The sequence below is a fragment of the Pongo abelii genome, chromosome 13 (genome assembly GCF_028885655.2).
Source record: "Pongo abelii isolate AG06213 chromosome 13, NHGRI_mPonAbe1-v2.0_pri, whole genome shotgun sequence".
Classification (NCBI taxonomy): Eukaryota; Metazoa; Chordata; class Mammalia; order Primates; family Hominidae; genus Pongo; species Pongo abelii.
This window is the reverse complement of record NC_071998.2, coordinates 70,089,836-70,115,889: the sequence shown is the minus strand read 5'-3', so window position 1 is coordinate 70,115,889 and position 26,054 is coordinate 70,089,836. Positions and strand designations below refer to the sequence as shown.

At 38.2% G+C, this 26,054-nt stretch overlaps 1 protein-coding gene across 8 annotated transcripts in view; it reads right to left on the bottom strand.

The window, feature by feature from the left end:
• The window catches only part of LOC100462498 (transducin-like enhancer protein 4), a 153,088-nt gene that overhangs the window by 46,499 nt on the left and 80,535 nt on the right, over window positions 1–26,054 (bottom strand). For all 8 annotated transcript variants that reach the window (XM_024252264.3, XM_054520085.2, XM_024252265.3 and 5 more), the window contains one exon: window positions 25,869–25,885. In XM_024252264.3, the coding sequence (XP_024108032.1) occupies window positions 25,869–25,885 (17 nt within the window). The remainder of the gene's footprint in view (window positions 1–25,868; window positions 25,886–26,054) is intronic.

Genomic DNA, 26,054 nt, shown 5'->3' with positions numbered 1-26,054 from the left:
TATCAAAACAGAGATATAGACCAATGGAACAGAACAGAGCCCTCAGAAATAATGCCGCATATCTACAACTATCTGATCTTTGACAAACCTGAGAAAAACAAGCAATGGGGAAAGGATTCCCTATTTAATAAATGGTGCTGGGAAAACTGGCTAGCCATATGTAGAAAGCTGAAACTAGATTCCTTCCTTACACCTTATACAAAAATTAATTCAAGATGGATTAAAGACGTACATGTTAGACCTAAAACCATAAAAACCCTAGAAGAAAACCTAGGCAATACCATTCGGGACATAGGCATGGGCAAGGACTTCATGTCTAAAACACCAAAAGCAATGGCAACAAAAGCCAAAATTGACAAATGGGATCTAATTAAACTCAAGAGCTTCTGCACAGCAAAAGAAACTACCATCAGAGTGAACAGGCAACCTACAAAATGGGACAAAATTTTTGCAACCTACTCATCTGACAAAGGGCTAATATCCAGAATCTACAATGAACTCCAACAAATTTACAAGAAAAAAACAAACAACCCCATCAAAAAGTGGGAGAAGGACATGAACAGACACTTCTCAAAAGAAGACATTTATGCAGCCAAAAAACACATGAAAAAATGCTCACCATCACTGGCCATCAGAGAAATGCAAATCAAAACCACAGTGAGATACCATCTCACACCAGTTAGAATGGCAATCATTAAAAAGTCAGGAAACAACAGGTGCTGGAGAGGATGTGGAGAAACAGGAACACTTTTCCACTGTTGGTGGGACTGTAAACTAGTTCAACCATTGTGGAAGTCAGTGTGGCGATTCCTCAGGGATCTAGAACTAGAAATACCATTTGACCCAGCAATCCCACTACTGGGTATATACCCAAAGGACTATAAATCATGCTGCTATAAAGACACATGCACAGGTATGTTTACTGTGGCACTATTCACAATAGCAAAGACTTGGAACCAACCCAAATGTCCAACAACGATAGACTGGATTAAGAAAATGTGGCACATATACACCATGGAATACTATGCAGCCATAAAAAGTGATGAGTTCATGTCCTTTGTAGGGACATGGATGAAACTGGAAATCATCATTCTCAGCAAACTATTGCAAGGACAAAAAACCAAACACCGCATGTTCTCACTCATAGGTGGGAATTGAACAACGAGAACACATGGACACAGGAAGGGGAACATCACACTCTGGGGACTGTTGTGGGGTGGGGGGATGGGGGAGGGATAGCATTAGGAGATATACCTAATGCTAAATGACAAGTTAATGGGTGCAGTACACCAACATGGCACATGTATACATATGTAACAAACCTGCACATTGTGCACATGTACCCTAAAACTTACAGTATAATAATAATAAAAAATAAAATAAAATAAAGTACTTCCTTAAACAAGAGTACCATTGAAACCTAAAGCAGTGTTCAGGTGATTTTGATGAGAATTACTGACTGTGTATTGCTTTTTCTTAGATATAGTGGTAATCTTTATAAATAATAGTTATTACCAAGCAATTTTAAGAATTATTGATATAATACATTCATTGTTTTTCTCTGATTTAAAAAAAAAAAAAGAGATGAAGTTAGGATTAGGGAAAGGTCTGTATGTGGTTTCCAATTCAAGCTTGCAATGAAAGTCTGCTGATAAACAAGGACATTTACTCAAATACAATGTACATAGATTAACATCTACAAATTTTTTTGGCCTTACTGCATTAGGTTCATTATAAAGTCAGGATTATAACAAAAGAATGGTACTAATTATTGAACAGGCAGATTCACGTACATAACTTGATGAAGATCATTATCTGTGGACCTATGCATCTAGATGCTTGATGAGGCTATGCATGATTTTTTTCTGCCTCATTTAATATATTTACAGTTCACATATCTACCAATTTCTTTAACTCAGAGACTGCATACAGTATAAAAGTGTATTGAATTTGTTTAGCAATGACATCACTCACTAGTTGCTTTCTTAACAAGCTACTGAATTTGATATTCATCTTTATACATAAACAAGCATTCAAAATAGAAGACAGAAATTACGCCAGAAGTACTTGGTAAGGCTAACCTTTCAGTACTCTTCCTTCTAAAGTTCCATAGTTTGATAAATGTGTAGAATCTCTTACACCACCCACTTCTGATTCTATAAGTAAAAGAGCATCCACAAATTGACCACATTTTTATAGATGTGAAAACAATGACAAGCCTACAAAATTCACAAACAGAATAGTTGTGAAGATGCCACATCTTAAAACTTCTGGAATAGTATAAGCTCAATTAAGTTTGTTTCCACAAAAGAAAAAAAATTGAATCCATCTCAGATTATATACAATTCAAAACGCAGAATTGTTTTACAAAAAAAAAAAAAATGAAGAAACAACTGTAACAAGTTATCAGGACCCTTGATTACCAATTTAAAAAAATTTAAAAAGTTTCTACCGTGGCATCTTGTCTCTGCTGTTATCATAGTCCAATACTTTCAAGTAAGTAGAGTTAACATTTTGAAGAAAAAGGAAAGGAAATCTTAGAATGAGACAACATACATAAGGCACACAGCCCAATGCCTGGCCCATGACACATGCTCAGGATGCTCTAGCAGTCTGGTTATTATTACTTCTGTCATGGACACATCTTCAAAAGGACAGAAAATCATAAAGAGGCCACGAACTAAATTAATACTAGGCACTACAACTTTTAGCATGCAAATATTGTTTTTGAATTAGCCAAAATTACTATTTTGAATACATGATACATTTACTGAGAATTGAGTAAAATGCCAGGCACTCTGCAATTACACACACTGTCTCATTTAATCTTTTAATAACCCAATAAGATAGATATTATTTTTGCTGCTGTTACTATTAAAAAGAATCTAGTTGGGGAAAACTGAGTAACTTGCTAAGTCATCTATCTCTAGTCTGTGACTTGAGCCCAGATCTATCCTTCTGGATTTTATGCCATTATACCTTCCATAATACTATGTTTTATTCATGGCTAAAAGCATGGATGCATGGGAAATGCATGTTCAAACACATGAAATAAATTAAAATACTGAACACACCTTTGATTTACATGCCTGAGGCAGCTCCAACATTTCACTGAGAATATCTACATAGAATAACATTTAGCTCAAACTAATAATTTGAGGATTTTTAAAAATAATACAGCTCTGCTATTAAATATCAAATAAAATAAATCATAGGGTTCATCATACATCAGAAGAACCTAAGTGGTTATGCAGTGGAGGAAACTGAGGCTCAGAGAGAACAGACGTCATAGATAAGGCTAGACGATGGCCACGCCTCCCCTGAATTTAGTCCAGTGCTGTTTCTACCATATTTCTCATTGGCTTTTCTCTTTCCATATATTTTATTTAAAAAACAAAATACAATACCACTTGCGTATCCTACTTTTCTTTGTTTTCCTTTCCAGTATTCCATTCCTTTTTCCCTGCCGTCTCCTACTGACCCCCCAGAAAAGGACATCTTAGTACCTTAGTTGGGTGGCAGTCACAGAAGAAAACTTGATTCCAGTGCTATATCAAATTGTTGGGGCAGCCTAAGGAATTAAGTTGAGGGCTGCATATCATAGTGATTTATACTTTAAGAATACCAAATTGGGGCCCATGGCTTCACAAAGGCATTTTCTTATATTAATTTGTGAATCTACATGAAAACAATTAAGTTAGAGTATTGAGCCAAAATAGTTTCAGTGGTAACAAAAGCAATAATTTATTTACTCTATTTGTTGTGCCCTTTGCCAGAAAGGCCTTGGGGAGGCACAGTGACTAAACAATATCTAAACAAACATGGCTGGCAATTAACAGATCATCAAATACAGCAGTAGTATAAAACGAGTGTAAAGTCGTTATCCCTTATTGTCACTCTACCAGGGCAATCTAGCTTCAAGCATCTTGTGTAATGCCTGTTATCTAATCAGTTCAAAGTGGCCAGTACAGGTTGAGCAGCCCACACCTGAAAATCTGAAATCCAAAACTTTTGGAGCACCAAACTGACGCTCAAGGGAAATGCTCATTGCGCATTTAAAATTTCAGATTTTTTAGATTTTGGATGCTCAACCAGTGAGTATAATGCAAATATTCCCAAATCTGAAAAAAACCCAAATCTAAAACACTTCTAGTCCCAAGCATTTCGGATAAGGGATACTGAACTGATATAAGATTCTAAGACATTATCTCTCACCTCACTTTAGCTCCCTAATGTAAAGCTGAGGACTGTGTTTAAAAGAGAAGCAAAATGACCAACCACAGTGGCAGTGACAGTGCTTAGTGAATCAAAGAAGAATCTTGAAAATGATTAAGCCACCAGTCACAAATACTTAATGACTACACATTCTGGATTTTAAGGATATACTGATTTCAAGATTTTATGTTTGTTTTAAAGTGGTTGGTTAAATGAAGAATAAATGAAATTTAATTTCCATGTCTTAATTGTTTTCATGTAGATTCACAAGTTAATATAAGAAAATGCCTTTGTAAAGCCATGGGCCCCAATTTGGTATTCTTAAAGTATAAATCACTATGATATGCAGCCCTCAACTTAATTCCTTAGGCTGCCCCAACAATTTGATATAGCACTGGAATCAAGTTTTCTGTGACTGCCACCCAACTAAGGTACTAAGATGTCCTTTTCTGGAGGGTCAGGAGGAGACGGCAGGGAAAAAGGAATGGAATACTGGAAAGGAAAACAAAGAAAAGTAGGACACGCAAGTGGTCCCTACTTAATCCATGCTGTAAATCTCCAAAAGTCAGCTGATGGGAAACAAGAGACAAAACACTGCAAGTGTAAGTGCTTGTTCATCAATTAGGGAAGGGCAGAAAGGACAAAGAGATTTAAAAATTATAGACACTTAAGTTATAAAGTATTATCACTACATCTGGTTAGTGGTTATAAAAAAAACCAACCAAACAAAAACTACCCTTTTTTCTTCATGAAATAAAAATGACATCAAGCTAGAAAATCCAAATTGGGGGATTCTTTTACTGCAAGAATATTCCTATTAACCTCCAGCAAACTGATGAGGCTACAAGTTAAAATCTTTGTCAGATTTTTCGTCTGCATACATTTTAATTAATCAGATAGCAGATTCTGAGCTGGTAGAAGAGGAGGATACATCTGTTGGATATGAGAAATTTAACACAAAAACATGCACGGCACTGTGTGATGACATTCCAAAATGCTCCAAAGTGAAATGGCCTTGAACCACCATTTTGAAGGTCCACAAATTGAGAAGTATCAAAACATCCCGCTCCACTTGACAAATTTACACTCTAAGGACATATGACAGACAAGTCACATGAAAAGAACACATCACAACAGCACTATTACAAATACACATATACAAAATCGATACTTTGGATTTTTGCTGATCTGACAGGAAAAGGAGGAAGCTCCTATAATCTTAAGTATTTTCCTAAGTGGCAGGCCCCCTGCTGGGGCTCCTCCTATCTCTAATCTTTGCATTTTGCCTACATCAAGTAAGGTACATCCAGATGAGGGTTTAAAACTGACCCTAGAATAGAGATAATGAGCATGGGCTCTGAAGACTAACTGAATCCTAGTCAGCTCATCACTTATGTTCTGGGTGAACCACAGGCAACTTACTTAGTCTCACTGTGTCTCACTTTCCTCATCTGCAACACGGAGATAATAGCAAACTCCACCTTAATGGGCTGTTCTGATGACAGCAAAGAGTATATGCACCCACAGTGCTAATTATTATTCATGTCCAAGGTCATAAAGCTAGCAGGGGCAGAGCTGTCTCCAGAGCCCATGGCAATGGCTACAAAGCATATGGTTTTCACTCTATACTAAGCAGCCTTCTAGTGATTTTCCTTAAACATTGAGAAAAGCAATAAGCCACCTCTCAACTCTTTTATCTGGGAAGGGATCCCCACTGGGGAGAGAAACCTGAAGCCTGGGAGGACTAAAGAGGGCAAGGGTAATTACGAGGAAGAAGATCCCTGGGTTCTGAACCCAGGCACAGGTTGAGTCAGGAAACATTAAGCAGAATGGCCCTACAAAATCACCCCCCAGGAAGGCATGTAGAGGCATGACTGGAATCAACTGACCAGGGGTCGGGGCAAAAACCACTCACATGCAGCAATGGCCATCTACTCTATTTTGAGCCTGTGTTTTGTTTCATATTTACTGTATTTGATCAGGTTGTACCCTGTGGTTTTGGTGGCTGACAAGAAATAAAATGTAAATTATGCTACTACTTCAATAGTTTTTAGGGGGAAATTATTCTGTTAAATGCAAGAAAAACTTTTTAGGTATAAAAGTATAAGAAACTAAAATAAGCAAGGAGGAAACCAATCAGAAACCAGAATTTCATTTGGAGTAGTATCTTCCCACAAAAACAGATACTGTAAAATGCAACTATGCAGGAAATAATTTGAAAGGTAAACTACACTTTTAAAATCATACAGTTCCAAAGGTAAATAAACATTTTTGGAATCACTGCCAATTGCCTATATGAATTCCAAAAGGTAAGGAGCTCATGAAAGAAAAACTCCAAGACTAACTCACATTATTTTACCTTAATGGAACTGGGTTACATTCAATATTGTTTTAAATAAGTGGACCACCGGTTGGGGTCTAGAAATTGTTTGGTTAGACGGATATTTTTGTTATAATATTTGTTAGATTTAATTTGTACATCTCCCAAAACAAATGTTGTGACACTATAAAAAAATTTCAGAATCTTAGGCCAAACACAACTAGCTCTTTAAAAATTTCATTCCTTGCAGAATGAAAAGACTGTACAATTCTCTCTGATATTTATTCTGAATATTTCAGGGATGTATCCTCCACGTTCCTGAAAGCCAAAGGCACATAATTTATAGCAGGGTTTCTAAAACCGTGCCCTTTTCACTGGTTGCTGGCATTTAAAGCATGTTTTCACACATCTTGCAATGTTCTAAGACTATCCACATTGATTGGAATTACATTTTAAAAGCATTTTTAATTGAGTCCATGTGCTGAGAGTTTTCTATGCTCCACTTGCCCTCACTTGCACTTGTTCCTTTAACAGAACTCTAATTGTCGCTGTAGAAAGTTTCCACTTAATCTGGTGCTTCCTCTTAGGGTTTTCTGAGCTACAGAAACACATGCTCCTTTCTCTTATCTTTTAAGTAACATACATCTCTACAAAGAAACACAATTGATGCTAAGTTCTGATAACCAGAGAAATGTGAATCCCTCTTAATCAAATTCCAAACCTGAGCTAAGCAAGCAAAAGTGGCATCTCAGGTAGGTGATGAAGTAAAGAGTAACAAAGATTCAAGAATTCTCAAGCACAGCTGACCCCACAAAGGCTTCTTGGGCCTTTGGTGAAGATTTCACTTCTCTAAAAACAAAGGTCTGGCAGTTGGTAGGAATGAATTGCCTCAAATATGGCCTCATGTTTCCCAGGTCCTCTGTCTCACAAAAACAGGTCATGCAGGAAGCTAACTCTATATATCCAGAGGTAGAAAACATGTAGAAAAACAGATTCACTTGAAAGACATCTCCTAAACCTTTGCCAGACCCACCCTGGCTCGCGTGGGAAGCTGAAATCCTGTCTGCTCAGGGGCCCCTCACTGCCCGCCTGCAGTGGGAGGAAACTTGGCCATGTTGGCTGGTTATTCTGGATTCTCCTGTGGCACAACCACACTCTTCCCATGAAGGCAAACACCATCTTATGCCCAGTGTGTATCTTGCTTTCCAGGACTCTGGCCCCTTTGTCATTCTTATTAAGAAAATATGAAATCTGCTAGAGCCCTGTTGGTATGACTCTTTGAGCAACCTGAATTTCCATTCTGGGCACCCTCTCTCCCCAGGACAGGAGGGCTCCTTCACGTTGTAGCACTGGAAGACAACTATGTAGCAGGGCACTAATCACTGAAAAGGCATCCCCCCTCCCCCACCACCGCCTCTGCAAAAAAAAAAAAAAAAAAGGTGTTTTGTTTCAATGGCCTAAAAAGCATAGGCCATATAAAATCTTCCAGACGGACAATTTTTTTTTTAATGGAGAAACTGAGGCTAATCTTCACTGAAAACAAAGCAACCAGGGATCACAGTATGAGAGGCGTTCATGTCTTGAATAGGGGTGGGAGTAGAGTCCTTATCCTCCCCTGCTGAACCAGGTCTGCTGTTCCCCAGCACCCTGAATACTGCAATCACTCCCTTCCCTTCAGACGCACTTCTGTCAAAGTCCATACCAAGGCTGACTCACTGCCTTGTGAGACTCCTCAGTTAACTCAGTCTGAAGAAAAGAAGCTGCAAATAAATCAGTATTATAGTGCAGGGATGTGTGTTCTTTCCCCAAACAGCCAACCTTATTGACAGGGATTAGGTGTATGAGTAGTAAAATAACGAAAAGCAGCAAGAGTCTCTCCTGCTCGACAAGCATCTGTTGGGTATACTCCCTCTCCCCACACAATTAGAGGAACGCCAGAATTGTTATGGTTTACAACACTGGAGGGAGAAGTCCATTTTACAGATAATCTGACATGAAAATAAAAGAGGCTCTCTGCAAAAACGGTAAACTGTGAGATCACAGTCCTCGGGCCACTCATTCAGCTCGTCAGGGTAGTTATTAGCTTTTCCTACCAGTAGAAGCACACAACACTAGCATAGCAGGCGAATGTCTTTTAAAATCGGGATTTAGACTGACAGGAACCCAGAAGGTTCTCCCTCTTTGGTCTCCAATTTCATCCATTATGAGCAGCAAGTAGTTTTGCTGTAAAATACATAAAAGTCACATTCTCAGCCAAGGTTGAACTATCCCTAAACACAAAATCCCCAATGGAATTAAATATGTGCTAGGATCAGCTAAAGTTAATTCTCAACCATCTGCACGTACAAGATCCATTTTGTAGATTTTTTTTAGGCAAAATTTAATCTCAATAATTTCCCCATGGCCTGGCACACTTCTAGTTTGCTCCTTTCTGCTGTTAGTTTAGTGTTTGTTTGTGGAATGCAAGTTAATTTAAATATTAACCTTCCAAAGAATAAACAGAACCAGGTCATTTTCAAATTACTCATACTGTACACTAAGAAAACAAAAAAAATAAATAAAGACCTACTATATTGGGCAACTTTACCACTCCCATGTTACACAGATAGAGAAGAAGATTGCCAAAAATCACAAGGATGGTAAATAGCATAAGGCAGGATTTGAACCCAGACCACCTGGTTCCAGAGGATGAGTGTCTAGCTGGTATTGCTACACTGTTTCCTGCCTACTGGCTGTCTAGAGTTCACAGCATGTCACATGCACAGAAGTAGACAGGTCCCAACACATACCAGCTTCCCAACCTTAAGAAATGCAGTTTGAACAGAGTATGTAGAGTCACCTTGAGTCACCATTTACAAGGGTGATATTTTAGCTTTGAAAGCACAGCAAACATGAATACCTGCTTGAGCAGTGGGAAAGGAGGTGGGGGGGGAAAGACTGAGGCATATCTGTCTGTAAAACAGGTCTTTTCCAAAATATGCTTACCCTTGCATCTCTGGTCACTGCCTGAGGGTGCAGTGTACCAATCTTTTTGACGTGGCCTAAGTAAATTTCTCTTGAACTCATTCTTTTCATTTGTGAGCCTTTTGTTGTGCTTTTGCCCAGGGTATCATAATTTTGGAGTCATGCTGAGTCAAGTCGGTGTAGTCTCAGTCTTTCTTTCTTCTGGTTGTTAATGGTGATAAACTTCTTGCCTTATTGTCTTCTCAAGTTTTTTTTTCTTTCTTATTTAACTATTACTCATTTTACTCTTTAGATATCCCCTCTAAGGTGAGTCTTTTCAAGTTATCTACTTGCACGATTTCCCTACCTCCTCTCGAGTAATAAACCCTGGAAGAACTACCAACTGCTTAATCACATAGATGCATTTATCCCCATTCAGTGTCTGTCATTTCAGGGGTTTCTTCCTCATGAACTTCAGATCTAGGCCTTTACACTTGACCATCTAGTACTGAAACAAGCAAAATATCTTCTGAGAGCTGAAATGTGGGGAGCATTCATGTAACTTTTTTGAGTGGAGCACAGCCATGTAACGCATGCCCCCAGTTCTGAGAAAATCCTGACCTCTTCTCACTGATCACTGCTCTCTAGGATTAAGATGCTGCAAAGACTAAAACAATTGGCCATTCCCACTTTTAACAAACTCAGTAAATTCCTATTCTTTTCCTAGATTTGGTCACATGAAGTATTGGAACAAGCACAATTACACAAAGGTATAATCCATTCTTTTTGTCACCAGTAGCAGAGGGGAATCCAGTAAATGAGGTTGGAGAACAGAATGTTGAGAGGAAGCCTTAGCTTCTTCCTTGCTCAGACACTGGGTGAAATAATACCAACAAAACAAAGTCAGTGATGGTGCCCAGAGTGCCTCAGACCAAAACTGCAGACCAAACAAAAAGACATAGCTTAATTTTCCTGACCATTCAAATGTATTTTTAGTAACTCTTCAACTATCACTGAAACGCACTCTTCCAAAAGGCATTTTAATTGCCTAAATACAGTTTCTGTCTATTCTTGCCCATGTTTTTTAAACATTTTTCTGGTCTCACTACTTATTCCAAATCTTCTACTTGTCAGAGAAGGCATATTCTGTGACAATTTCCATCTATCAAACGGTGGTGAGTTTTGCTGGCTTTTAAACAATTGCCATAGACCTATTTAGACAAACTGTTCAGAGGGACCTATCTCTGAAGCCTAACCACCTCCACTGACCACGTGTGCGCTGAAAATGAACTCCTCAGCTTCTGAGTCAATACTCAAGGGGAACTTTCATTCGGAGACATTTTAAAGGAAGAAATATGCATACAATCCTAAGCCAGGAAGACTTTATATTTTGATTTGTGATAGGGAAAATACATGCACAAATGAAGCCTGGGGAAGCCTAAATGCAAAATGAAAAATAGAGCAGAAGGATGGCGGGCTTCTCCGACACTCAATCATTTTCAGTCACACTATGTTGTCCAGTAACCTGCATTGATAATTCCTCATGAATAAAATGCCAGCATTATCATCTGCAGCTACATTGTTGACATGCTTTTGCTATTTCACTAAAAATACCATTAATTTTCTGGCTTCACAACAGCTGAGCTACTCTCCATTTGAATATACAAAAGAGTATTTTGTTTAAAGCAAATTAAAAGCGTTCCAGTAGATGACTTCCATTTTGCTAGCTATACTATTTTAGCATATACTGTTCTTCTTAATCCTCCCCACCTCAACGTCATGCCTGTCATCTCCCCAGTCCAAAATACTTCTATTATTAAAATTTTGTTTTAAGTTGAGGAGGGGGAGTCTGGAAACTATTTCTGTTGTTAACATTCTTGGCCTGCAAGCCACCTGACTGGCATGGTAAAGAGCGTGGCTTTTTGAGGGTTACAAGATACGGTGATCTTCTTGATTCTCTCACCTCTGTGAGCCAAGGTACATAAGCAACAAAATTTTCCAGTTTGGTATCGGAAGGGTAAACTGCTAAACACACACACCGAATACAACTTCCATTTCCCATCTAGATACGTTCCGACATCCTCCACTTAAGTCAGAAAGAAAACCACTACTCCTGCCAAGCCCTCCTGGCATCTCACCACTTTATTTGTTCCCATTTGTATCTAATGCTTTTGTCAACAGTTCAACAAAAGTCAAAGCAAACAACCCACTGCAAACACTGGGGTAACAGCAACAAGCATGAATCCTTTACAATTATCCAGCCCAGCTGCTCACAGCTCGTCTGGGCTGCTTTCATTAACAACAATGTCAACAAAAGACTGAAACCCACCCAATAACTAGATGGGTCAATACCGCCACTGTATACCCTCTGTAGGAGGAAACGCTGTTCTCCTTTGTTGCTTCGGCAAACATGTAGAATAATTCAGTCAGATGGACAAGTGCTTGTCTGATCATTTGTTATGTGAATTATTCAACGACTTTTCACGTAAACTACTAAATAGGGCTCTCCAAATATTTCTGTGGCACTTCCAGCTGTCCAACTGCGGAAGTGCATAAAAGGAACAAAGGCAGATGAAAAGAGAAATCATGACCCGAGTTAGCTCCCAGTGATAATCTTTAGTTTAAGAATCTCGAATCTTCATGACTAATCCTTTTAGGCCTAACCCTTGCCTGGCATTTTCACTAGCCTCCAATCTTTACTATGTGGACCAGATTGAGGGTGGGGTCGTGTAGAAAATCCTGACTTCGAAGCTCCACACTATCTTTACCTTGCTCAGCTTTAAAAGGCACCCCTCCTCTCCACCTTCCTTTCACAAGCGCTTCCAATAGGTAGGATATGCATTTAGGATTCTTAATGGAGTATTTTAAAAACACAGACATCCGTAAACAGACTACAAAACACAGTGTCAAAGCAGCTGTTCCTAGAGATTATCTTTTATGTTTTATATATATATGTATGTGTGTATATATGTTATATTTTAGAATTCCCTGGATGAATTTTGACTAAAACTATTGACATTTATTTAACAAAGAATTATTTTAAGATAAAACAGTTCTAAGTTCCCTTTCTTTTCTCTTAAGTGTATAGCTTATGAAATCATGTACAAACCAAGCAGCCTAGCGAGAAGGAGGAGGGCCCGTGACTTGGGCCCTGGCCCTCAGTTGGCTGAGCCCCACCCTGTAAGACCAAGGGGACATGCCCACACACAGCCTTTGTCCGTGGCCTCTACACCATGAGCTGGGTACCCAGGACCCTGAAATTCCCTGCCCTAACACCCCAGGCCCACTTCCAGGGTTTACTCAGTCCTCTTCCTGAGGCCTCCCAGGGTTAGATCAAGCTGCTGGTTTGAGTGTGTCTAGATCTGGGCGCAGCTGTGGGGGTTCGACGAAGCTTTGAAGAACTAGGGTGTGTACAAGAAAATACGTGAGGGCTCACATGGTTAAAGCAATGAACTCCAAAGTGCCTGAGAACTTTAAATTCCAACCTGGTCTTTCAGGTTATCACTAAGGTATTTATTTATTGGATTTATAACTTTTAAATACTTCAGTATATGGTATGAGGGCCTCCATTTGGACTCTTTCACTGGCCCTGGGTAGGCCCAACAGGTAAGTATCAGGTACAGTTTTTGGTAGCCCAGTCTTAAAATGCTGAAGCCACTGCAATCACCAAATGTTTCTATGTAATGTTGTGTGTCTAAGAAAACAAGCAGCATTTTTTTCCCCTAAACATTTTCACTTTTATAGATACACATATCTACAACACTGATTAAAGTGCTGATTTTATTTCTATTACTGCTTTTAAAACACAGTAAGAGTAGAAAAAGTTAAAAATAAAATTCAAGAATTATGGCTATTTACCAGCCTAGTACATAGGAACATGACAGAGATTTTAAGAAACTGTTAAACACAGATGAAGGGGTGGGGCGCGATGGCTCACGCCTGTAATCCCAACACTTTAGGAGGCTGAGGTGGGTGGATCACTTGAGGTCAGAAGTTCGAAACCAGCCTGGCCGACGTGGTGAAACCACATCTTTACTAAAAAATACCAAAAAAAAAAAAATTATCCAGGTGTGTGGTGGCACATGCCTGTAATCCCAGTTACTTGGGAGGCTGAGGCAGGAGAATCGCTTGAACCCAGGAGGCAGAGATTGCAGTGAGCCGAGATCATGCCACTGCACTCCAGCAGCAGCTTGGGTGACAGAGGGAGACTCCATCTCAAAAAAAAAAAAAAAAAAAAAAAAACACACACACACACACAGATGAGGGAAACAGCAGAGATTCATACTCATTCCACCTCAATCCTGCTTCTCACTCTAGCCAGTTTACTCACTGCCACTTGTAATTGTGGAATTTCTACTTTTTAACACTAGTGTCTACAGATTTTTAGTTCTTGGCATAAAAAACTGTGCTTTCAAAAACCAAATAATAGTCCAAGACATAGAAACAAAATTTGAGAATTTTACTTCCTTCTAAAGGTCTCTAATAATCCGTGTTAACTGTTCTACTTCTGAAGCTGGCTTCAAGTAACAACTAGAAAGCTGGTAATTTTTAAAAATATTCTTGAAAGAAGAAAATATCATCAGAGCTAAATGGGAGCAGCAAAAAAACAAATAAAATTATTTGCTTATTTTTAAAACAGAAAAACCACCTGAAAAGCAAGTGAGGGTATTCAAATGCCAAAAAATCAGATGATAAATATTTTAGCTCTATAGTTCAATTGTTTTGCTGATTCCTACAAAACACTTTCTGAATTCGAGTAAAAGGCCCATATCCAGATTGGGAGTCGACAGAATGTTGCCACTGGCATTACCGTCAGTGTTTGCTAAAGGTTCATGTTTGCATGTATTTGCACATCAGCCCGGGCAGCTTCCTGGGAAGACTGCCTTCAGAGCTAGTCCTCCAATCATCATAAACTGGTTTTATATGCACATTTTAAAGAATTCAGGACTCACCAGAAGCTCTGAGAAATGAAGAGGAACGATCCATTAATATATTTTATTCTACTCGGAAGGCAGCATATCGCAGTTCCATATTTTAATAGGAAAATGATTTGAAGGAAGGGATTATATCTAATCTCTACTATGCACCCCCAATGCAGTACAGGCCTGTTTGCCCTCCAGCTGCTGAATCAATACCTACTGATTTAAATATTTTATTTAGACTGCAAGTTCATCTATCAATACCAACAGGTTTCAAAGTCAGGAACCATTAAAATACTTTTTAGTCAGTTGTCTAACAAAAAAAAAAATCAGAAAAATCTCTCAGCTACATACAGAGGTATAGCTATGCCTTTTTAATAATCAAAGGAAAACATACACAGAATTGACAAGGAGTTCTTCCCACCTAAAGACCTTTCAGTACTAATGCAATCGAACAAATCAAATGGACTATTATGTAGCAGAGACTTTTGTTTTAATACATTTGTTATAAAGGAAATTTTCACCCTAACAATTAACCAAATAGACTACATCCATCGTGAAACATTTCATATGTAATATTCTTCTTTCATTTCTCCCCAGGAAAGAGGGTTGACCCATAAGGAAGAATGGAGAGAGAGTAAAAAAGGGAGGCACAAAGAGAAAAAAGGAAGAAAAGAGAAGGGAATTGAAAATGACAAGGGTGAGCAAAACAGTTTACAAATGAACATCTGGTATTGACAGGAGGAACTGAACACAGTCTGTACAGTCATGCTGAAGTCTAGAAGGAGGATGGCAATTTGAAAAAAGGGAGGGAAGAAGTGGCAGCGGGAGGCAGGAGGAGGGAAAGAACAGAAGAGGTCAGGGGTCGGGGAGTAACTAACCAAAGTACTGTTCCTGGATGCTTACGTATTTAGTCATTATTTGCTCTATTCTCCCAAAGGCAAAAATGTCACCAGCTTAGTTTAAAATTTCCCTAAATAAGGTCAGACTAGGTTACTACCAGATTTTATCATCAAAACAGATTCCAGCCTACGCATCCAATTCAGGAGTCTCATTCAGAGCAGTGACAGTCCAATATGGTTTGGTTATAATCCCTGAGGCCGGGGCTGGGCCAAAGATGTGGAATAACTCAGCTTTCAAGTTCTGATAACTGTGGTACAAACACAAGTGATTATTTCAATTTTCTCTGCAGATTATTTTTTCAGGGCAACTCAATAAACCCAATAATGCCCACATTTACTAGAAAAATTTTTATTCATTTCCCCATGCACCAGAAAGTAAGCTAATAACACCCCGCTGAGAGTGCTGTCAGGCTAAATCCCTGCACTGCTGAATGCACTGCCGGGATAAATCTCCCTTCACTTTCCATTCCACTATCCACTTTAGGGCAAGGCCCTGGGGACTGCTCCAGATTACCCCTCTGCATGCAGTGTCACAGGCACAAGCCCGAGTGGTCCAATCAGTGCCAAGAAAAGAACAAACTAAAAAAGATTAATTCACAGATGTTCATGCATTTCACATACACTGTGCCCCATGGCCCGTTGCTAGGGCAACGGGAGACCACCAGTGCGCGCTTTATTGGCTTTATGAAGTGCGTCTCGGGGACTATAGTCCGAGAAACGCTGCATAATAATAGTGTGGCTTTTCTGAAGGCTTGTTTTGTGTTTATCCACATTTAACCTTCTGAGTATTATAAAGAGCACCCTTATGCATAGCTTTCAAGCACTCCTCCCTTCCCCCCAAAACTGCCACAACTTTCTATCTAGAAACATTAAATTGCATCTCTTAGGGGCCCATTTTGGGAAGACCTATGTTTATATTGCTCAACCAGTTCCGTGACCAAAAAAAAAAAAAAAAAAAAATCTACAACCATTTAAAGATCACTACTACATTAGTGCAGCTAATTATATCAATCACCCAAACTCGAATACATACATGCCTTGTTTTCTATGAAACCAGGGGAACCTTGCTTTTGAGTATCAGGAGTCAGCTTTAGCCAGAACGAATGTCAGAACCAGCAAGCCTCATCAGAGTCTGTCAGAGACGCAGCATCATCCAATATAACTCTCTGCAGCAGTGAGAAGGTTCTGTATCTCTGCTGTTTTAGCAGTTTCTACAGCTACGTGTGGCTACTAAGGACTCGATATGTGGCTAATATAACTGGGAAAATGGGTTTTAAAATTCTATTTCATTTTAACTTTAAATAGCTTCATGTGACTAGTGGCTACACCATATTGGACAGGGCAGCCTCAGAGGCTTACCAGACAACTATGTATGTTTTTAAAAGTTCCTAAAAAGCTGTCTCTTCAAGCTTTTAGTTTCTGCTTAATTCATAAAAATATAACTTCAAGTAAATGTACACAGAATGGTCTTCATGATTGCCGCTGCCGCTAGCTGTGCGAGTCCCAATCAGCCAGAGTCTTTGTGAAAAAGGCCGAGGGAACAAGGCTAACTTTCCCCTCCTTCTCCACCCCCACCCCCACCCAGGTTGGGAGGTTAAAATCACAAATGTCACGACTCTCAGAGCAGTAGCACAGATCAAGTGTTAATCTAAAGGGAAGGGGTGGGTGAGAGGGAGAACACAGGCTTGTGGGGGCGAGGGAGGATCTGGAATGAAGAGGAGAAAAATAAAGCCAGTGAATAGATCAATAGAAGCAACAGCTTACATTCAGATTCACAGGAGAAAGAACACACGGAGACAATCATTTCCTGGGAAAAGCTCAAGCCTAATGAGAATTTACTCTGCTCCTTTATGCGACAACCAGCCCTTTTGTGGCACGGGCTTCCTGACTGACAGGAACCCCGGGCCCCTTAATAGGATTTCCATATTATTTCCAACACCTGCCCAGAAGTTATTTGTTTACATTGAAGGAGGCAAGATTCTCAAATCAGACATCTGCTTCTAGTTCAGGCATATCTTAGGAAACCATCTAGAAAGCAGCTTTGTTACCATGGTGACATTTTTATTTTCCTCCTTTAGTTGGCTCAAAACATTAGCATTTCCAATTTTATTTTGTTGTTCAAAAGGCCAAATGTCGCTCACAAAAACAGAAGTTTAAAAAAAGATAAGTGAATAGAATTCTCAAAATTCTCCAGAATAATTAAAATGACCATAAGGAGCAATAAATAACAAGGAGATCTTATTATATAAGCCTACTGGCTTCTCTCTCTCACTGGGTGGCATCACTAACTTATTTACCTCCCCTCCCCCAGCCCTCTTCTCTTCTCAAATTTGAAGTCAGCAACTTGAAAAGTAGCAATTTAAAAAAGAAGATTCAAGAATCCTTCAGGATATGATACAATTAAATAATGAGTCCATTTCCATGAAAAAGAATTCCTCATGCTCACCCTTATCACCATATCTTGGAAAGTTCACTTACAACAAGAATACTTAAGACATTTTAACTTCCACCTCACTGCCTGCATTTCTGTAAAAGGGGAGGGAAAGTATAAGCTTTTCATGAACATTTAGTGGTTGCAGAGGGGATGGAATATTAAAGAGTGTGAAGGAAGAAAGGTGGACCGCACGTCAGCGGATTACATGTATGTGTGTGTTGTTCTCCAGTTTCTAGTGAAGGAAAACTAGAGGCAAAACTGAACCCAGGGGTTGGGAGGAGGAGGGTACTTAACCACCAATTGCAACTATCACAAATGAGCGGGAATTTCTTATGTTACAATACTAGTACTCTCAGCTTAAAATGTTTTTAAAGCAGTAAAATTTATTACACACAAAAATAATTGTGTGTAATAATTGGTTCTAAATAATGAATAATCTGATAAAGTTAAAGCAATGTGACTTATTTTATTCAATATTTAGATTCAAAGAAAAACAACTAAGTATTCAACGCTAACATTTCAAGTTTTGATTTGCCAAGTCTAAGCAGCATTACTGAGTTTTGAAATAACTGTATTCAATCTTCATTTAACAGCAACCTTATTTAAAAGCATCAAAAACTCCTTCGGAAAGTACTACTCAGCCCCTCAGCAAACTTCCTTTCTATTACTCTCTCATGAAGCCTGAATTCTCTTCAACCCTTTCACAAGGCAGTTGCCATGGTAGTAATCAGATATAACTCTCTAAGTCCAAAATTACAGCCCTTATTAAAGTGGTGGGTCCTACGTGTAGAAAGTCTTTTAACCCAGAAGATAGCTGAGCTACTTCAAATCACCACAGAACAAAATACATAAGTTGGACAGAGGAAAGTGTTGCAGAAATAATTCAAGAAAGAAGAACAAGAGTATTAAACTACCCCATGAGTGATTTTATAATTTTTCCAGAGTGGGGTTAGTGTTACTGAAAGAATACAAAAAAAAGATGGTGATTGATCCTTTGGAATAATTCCATTGGAAGAATTATCTACATTTTGAGAAACAAATGTTTTTGAAATTCAAGCGTCAACTATTAGAACTTAAATCTTAGGCCCCTCTAAATTTTTAAAAATGTTAACTATAAACGTTATAATATTTTTGCAAGAGATGAAATGCATCCTAATTAAGAAAATTAGAAATTAACTAAACATCAGTATGAAAATGTCTAATAACTAAGAGGGTTGGTTTATGGAGGGAAAGGAATAAACCATTTTGCCAAATCAGCTGGAGAAAGCCAACCTGCCAACCAGCCCGCCCCTGTTAATTAGTATTTGTTCTGCTTCAGCAATCGGCGGAGGAGGGTGCTGCAAAACAAGCATGTCTCCCCGAGTCACTCACATCATTAATCCATGTATGCTCACCACCTGAGGACCAGCTATGCCCTAAAGATATTTATTCATCTGTTTGACAAACAAACAATTACCACACATTTTTCTAGAATTAGGACACCTGTTACATTTCACACAGTTTACATGCCTAGAGGCAGGCATCAATTAATACTGAACAAATTACTGCATCACAGATTCATAGAACAAAACTTAATTGTTCCTTGATAACTGTAAATAGTAAAATACATGGTAGAAATAAATACCTAAAAGTCTTGTAAACAAATAATTAAAAAGCAATAGCAATGCTAAAACACTTAATTTCAAATTGCCATCTTATTTTGTTATTTTGGGAAATTGAAAGAGTTATAACGTTAAATGCTTGAAAGGCATACTTTATCACCCTACCACCCAACCCCTCAAATGATTTCCTCACTTCTAACCACTGTGTTTACTTGGCTAATGGTATGGCCAACTTTATTGCTGAAACATAACCTATGGTATAAGATTTTTATTTCAAAATTTGTTTCTAGGACAGGACTAAATAACACATAAGAAAATACCTACATTCCAAATACTTGGAAGAATGCCTTGAGTTACAGCCTTGAGATCCATGGAGGTTAAGTGACTTGTCCTTTGATATTCAGCTTACCTAGTGGTAGAGAGGATTGTTGCAGAACCTGGCATAGCCTTCCTACAGAATGGCTCATATTCTAAATGTTTCAGTGTGCTTCCTTGTGGTGTCAAGAATACTTCATGGTGAGTTACATCAGGAAAAGCCTTTTCCTTATGATGGGAGAATGGGACAGAATGACATCTAGGTTTGTCTGTATACATTGGTGATGAACAATGAAATGGATTTTACCAATAATCAAGGGAGTAAGATATCTAGAAATGTATGCTGACCATAAAAAGGTAGAGTTCTATTTCTATTCTTTAACCTTGAAACACAGGCTATGATGTTTTTGAAATACAAATCCACTGTCCAAATAAGTATTGCTCAAGATAGGCTTTTTAAAACATATTTTAAAATATGATTTAAAAAATATATTAAGTACTTCTATTTCCTTATTAGGTGGTATCCCTGATTCCCCACGCCCTAACTAAGTAAAGTTCTCTTCCCCTAAATTTTTAGCTTCTTGAGGGGAAGATTCTTAATCTGCTTTGTGGAATTGTATAAGAGGACAAATCGAAGATTAGTTTGAGAAGGAAATTATGAGTTAGGGAGCGGCAAAAAACAAAAATTTTTTTAATAAGAAAGATTTAAAGAGACCTAACAGAGATCACAACAAAATAAAATGAGTCCTATTCGAATCTCATTTCAAGTAAACCAATTATTTGAAATAATCAAGGAAGTTTGATTATAAGCCGGGTATTAGAAGATATCAAAGAATTATTTTACTAAGTGATTAAAGGCATTATGGTTATCTAAAAAAAAAGGACCCACTATTTAGATAATGTGTTCATTTTGCATATTGAAGTACACATGAGCAAAATGAGCATACAAATACTTCAGCAAAGAAAAAGTATAGATAGAAATATGGCTACATATTGATAGCTCTTGTACCTAGTTGCTGGGTGTATGAGGGGTTCTTTGTACTTTGTAGTATGTTTCAGATTTTTAATAACTTAGAATGAAACTGGGTTACCCAAAGAGCTTTCCTTTGAGGGCGGCGCTGGCTATGTGACCTTTGACAGGTCTTCACACTTCTAAACCTTTCCTCATGTATGAAATAAGGGTAAGCATAACACCTACCTTCACCGGCAAAATCTAACCTATGAGCTATACATGCAGTGGGGGCTGCTCAGAGGAGATCAGTAGGACTGAGTGGACACTGTGGACCCACCTTATTTTTTCCCTAGGTTACAGTGGATATGCTGAAGTGTTACAGCCCTTAATTAGACAACTTCTCTTCTCAGATTGCTGATTACTGAGGGGAAAATAGAAGATACCAAAAGTCCATGACTGTTTTGTTTGCTTAAACACTCTTTAGTGTTTTGTGGATTTCATTGATTTCCCCCTTTTTAATCTAGCTTTCTATTATTTTATGCCTTTGCCTTTTTACAATATATACTTCTAAAGTCTGGAGTAATACAAATTTATCCCGCCAAGTTATCTCCCAAACGGTAAAACTCCGACTTAAAGGGGTGTATGAAGTAATCATTCTGTTAATTCAGGCTAAAAACCCACATTCACCGGTAACACCCAATTAATGAGGCAAAAGTGCTTTCTTGGCCTGAATCATGCCCTTCAATTTGAACATAAAAACAACCTTATTCTAATTTTCCGCTGATAAACCTTTATTGTCAACAGAACAAATGGGGGATAGAAAAAAGCAATGTATGATGTTTTAGTCATCTATGACCCAAAATATAGATGCGGCAGAATAAAAATGCATTGCCTTAAACACAAATAATGAATGAATCATTATAAAAACCTTTAAACAAAATCAAGGAATTCGCACAGGAAAAAAACAGTGTATATACCCAGAGAAAAGCATTTAGCTAAAAAATAATTACATGTAAATTAAAAAAATAAAGTGCACCATCCATACTCATTATGCCAACAAAAATTACAAAAACTATAAAGTTCCATATTGGCGGACTGTGTGGAAACATATTCAAACACTGCATTTGGCATTTTAAATTAGTACAGAGTTTTAGGAGATCAATTTGGCACTGCACAAGTCATTAAAAATGATCATACCCTTTGATGATGTATCCAGCACTCTGGGCTTGAAGACATTCCAATGAAATAACAAAAATAAAAACAACACCACTCAGAGGGAAAAAATGTTTGTACTGGGTAAGCATAGGCACAGAGGAGAAAAAGTACTCGTGCTATATTTCACAGATAAAAAAGGCAAATCCCTCATAGATGTGACTTGAGAAGGCTACTGCACTCAGGATAAAACACAGGAGAACCAGGCAGATACATGAAAAGGACTTACAAAGTAATAAAGAATGCACAATAATAGCAACTTGGTTGAGGCCACGGAGCTAATCAGCATTTGGTGATAGTGAATTTTGCTACTTATATTTAAGCTGGTCTTGATTTTGGTGCCTATTTTTTGCTACCTGATATTGGAATTATGCACACATTTGGGACGGAGTGGGAAATAAGACAATTTCTGAACCTCAGATTCTTACCAAGTTTCAGGCAATTTTGGCCTTCACAGCTCTGAATCATTACCCTCATTTCAGTCACTCAGAAAGGAACTGGAGAGTGCTATGAGGAACCTAATGACTCAGGGCAGCTGACTCCTCTTAATGAACTGGAACCTCCATCAAGTGGGAAGCTCCTGGCAGCACGTGGGAATGTCCCCTCTGACACCATTTTAGAGCGCATCACTTTTACCCCTCAGCCCTCAATGAGAGGGGGTGGGCAATGGGAGATTCCATCACCCCAGAAAACATTTCCTTAGTGTCACTTATGCCTTTTCTAGGGATGAGAGAAATGGTTCTTGATACTACATAAGATGGTGAGAACACTCCCCCTTAGCCTACGTTGGATTCCTTTCAGAGAGATAAATTTGGGCTTTCTGCCCTACCATTAAGGGTGAGAGTGGATCACAGTCTGTGTTTCTTGTCATTTTCAGGCCTCAAATGTGGGACTTACTGTTGGGCACATGGAGTCACTGGACAGCCAAGTGACAAGCAAGGAAGGCTGCAGGTGCCATGGCTCCTGACTTCAACAGCCCTACAACACACACTGGTCTAGTTTCTCATCATCAAGGAAATTGATTCTTGGGCTCCTACAGTGCTTTCTCCTTTAGATCCATATTTACATTCTCCACCTTTGTTGAAAAACTTCAGATACAGGTCTGCAAATAACAGGCTTAGGAATGAACTTGGCTACAGGAGCTATAGAAAAAGAGATCAATAAAGCCAACGGTGTGCGATTTGGTGGCCACAGAACTTCCCAGAAGAGAAAGACAAAGGAAAAAAAAGGCCCAGCATGTTAACAAGTGAATTTTACTTGGCATCTAAAGGTAAAGTACCTAAATTACTTAAATCTTTACAGTAAGTTTAAATTTATAGTTTATAAGCTATTCTGAAATCTGCCCTGTTTAACAATCTGTAACGTCAAGAAAACATTTTTAAGTGTCTCTCACAATTAAACCCATCTACAACCTTGTATAAATCAAAATTTTGCTACCATATCAAAATGTTCCACTGGGGCTGTATAAGATTGCCCACATCCTCATTACATGCAACACTAATTACTACCAGCAGATTCAGAATTTTCTGCACATTAGCGGCTTTTAGAGGAGCTATAAAAAATTTCAGGCACCATTAATTTAAATTTGTATTGAAATTTCCTTTTGACAGATGGCCAAAAATTACTTATTATTTAGAGTACCAGAGCTGCCTGTTTGCACATTAGAAGAGGAAAGGGAAAAATTAAAAGCAAGAAGGAAATTTACGTCACGTTCATTACCTGTTAAATGTTAAGGAGCATTATCTTGCATAAATAAATTATTTCATACAAGCTTGACTCCAGCTGCAGGCAACTGGCACGCTCTGGCTGATAAAAACCATCTAGAGTCACACAGCAGACAATCATAAAAAGCCCCTCTTAACCAGGAACCACTTATGGGAGGACGATCGATGGAACAAGCAACTACAACTGCTTCTCTGAGCATCACAGAACACATTCAGAAAAATAAGCAAACTATCTCACCTTGTAGAACTATAGGACAGCCCCAGACCTGACATAATACAACTTCAAATTTGAGAATAGTACCCAGCCAAAACATCTATTTATAGATGCCATCCCATAATAAATCAAGGCAAAATCATCAGCCTTTCTTGTTTTCCCCTAGCTTCTAGCTATACAGATACTCATTTCCAGGCTCACCCTGAATGATTATAGATGATTTCAAAACACACCCTTATTCTTGCATGAGGGAATAAGAAAATGTAATTGACACAAAAGTGTACACTGAAGTATAAATATTTTCAGTCTTGTGGGAGTGGAGGCTTTTGTTTAGTTCACTGGACTGCCTAAAGGTATATATTTATAATAAGAAGGCAGGGAATGTTTACATTATGACCTCAGAATAACTAGACAGGCTTTCAAAGGCTGGTATCAGTTAATCCTAGTCACTGCATTTACTTACTACTTCCTAAGTATACATGTGTGAAAAACACTTAATATACTTTAAGAATGCTTTTTTAATCTAAGTACTGATATGCATATGATACAACAAAATACACAACTGCAAATGCATAATTAAATAAGTCAATGTATTCAGTTCTAATTGTAAATGTTGACATTTACATGGGAGTGCAGATGCCCTTTCAAATTACAAAGATTCTTGAAGGGTAAAACAGATAGGCTCAAGTTTTATTTTCCATTACTTAAGGGCTCTGAAAAAAAAAATTCCTTTTAATTGTAAAATGACAAGGAGTAAAACGGCATTCAAAGTGCTAGCACAGTGGTTCTGGGAGAAAATTTTAGCATTCATATAAATAGCTCCATTAAAAACTGCAAGATATAACTACCTATACTCCAAAACATTCAACTGTTGTAAAATATAAAGAAATAGATAGCATTTGTACCTCAGCCAATGGTTGAGAACTGTCCTTTCCTTCTAACCAATAAGTAACACAATGGCATATGTAATACAATTACGCATAATACAATGGTGTACGTATGTATGTATGTATGTATGTATGTATGTATGTATGTATGTATGTATTTTTGAGACAGTCTCACTCTGTCGCCAGGGTGGAGTACAGTGGCACGATCTCGGCTCACTGCAACCTCTGCCTCACAGATTCAAGCGATTCTCCTGCCTCAGACTCCTGAGTAGCTGGGACTACAGGCGCAAGCCACTATGCCCAGCTAATTTTTGTATTTTTAATATAGATGGGGTTTCACCATGTTGGCCAGGATGGTCTTGATCTCTTGACCTCACGATCTGCCTGCCTCGGCCTCCCAATATGCTGGGATTACAGGCGTGAGCCACCACGCCCGGCCTACAATGGTGTATTTATATTGTGTCTGGTTCATAAGTGATCACATTAATTGTCATGCTTTACTCATTTCCTGCCATGGCAGTCTATTTTTCTTGTTTGCTTACTAAATAAATTCAGGTATCCTTAGCACATCCCATTCTGGAGGTATAGAAGCATACCCAAATCATTAGACCCTAAATACTTTTCCTCTTTCCCTACAACTTGTCTATAAAGAGATACAAAAGGCAGATAAGACAGATGCAAAACCTAAAGAGAATTAACTTGTTATACCAGATACCAAAATGTTAATTTAAAAGAAAAGTTGGTGAAAAACACTTAAATTTAAAAGAGAAGATTATTTCTAGTGGTAAAAAAAAAAAAATGCGCCGTTCACTTAAACAAATATTTTGATAAAGAGTTTTGTAGGTTGGAGCTGTTTCCTCAAATATGAAACTAATATGTATTCCCTTACAAACCAATTTATTTAATTCATTTCATTGTTATCTTACAGCCAAAGCCTAAATGAAGAAAAGCAGTTATTTTTTTTCCCATGGCAAATAATAAAATGAGCAATGCAAGCCAGATCTTGCAATTCAACCTGGGTCAACAAATCTGATTCTGATAGAGAAATGGGACCTTTAAAAAAAAAAAAAAAAATCAACCACACACCTGAAAGTAATTTTAAAAAATGCAGTTAACCACTACTAACCAATGAAATCATTCTCTAAATCTCAAAGAATTCTTTACTAGATTCATTCAAATCATTTACAGCCCTTTTAAGCCATTCCTCAGTCTGTAAATTTTGAGTCCTACCTTGATGGAGTCTCTGTCTATATGCAAAACAGCAGCAACACAAGCAGATAAAGTGGTGGGAAGAAGAAAAGAAAAGTACTAGTTAGTTTACATAAAATCATACTGATTTATCAAACTTGATCTCTGCTAAATAATAAATTACACAGATGTCAACTGTGCTGTAAAACTAATTATTAATACTGCACA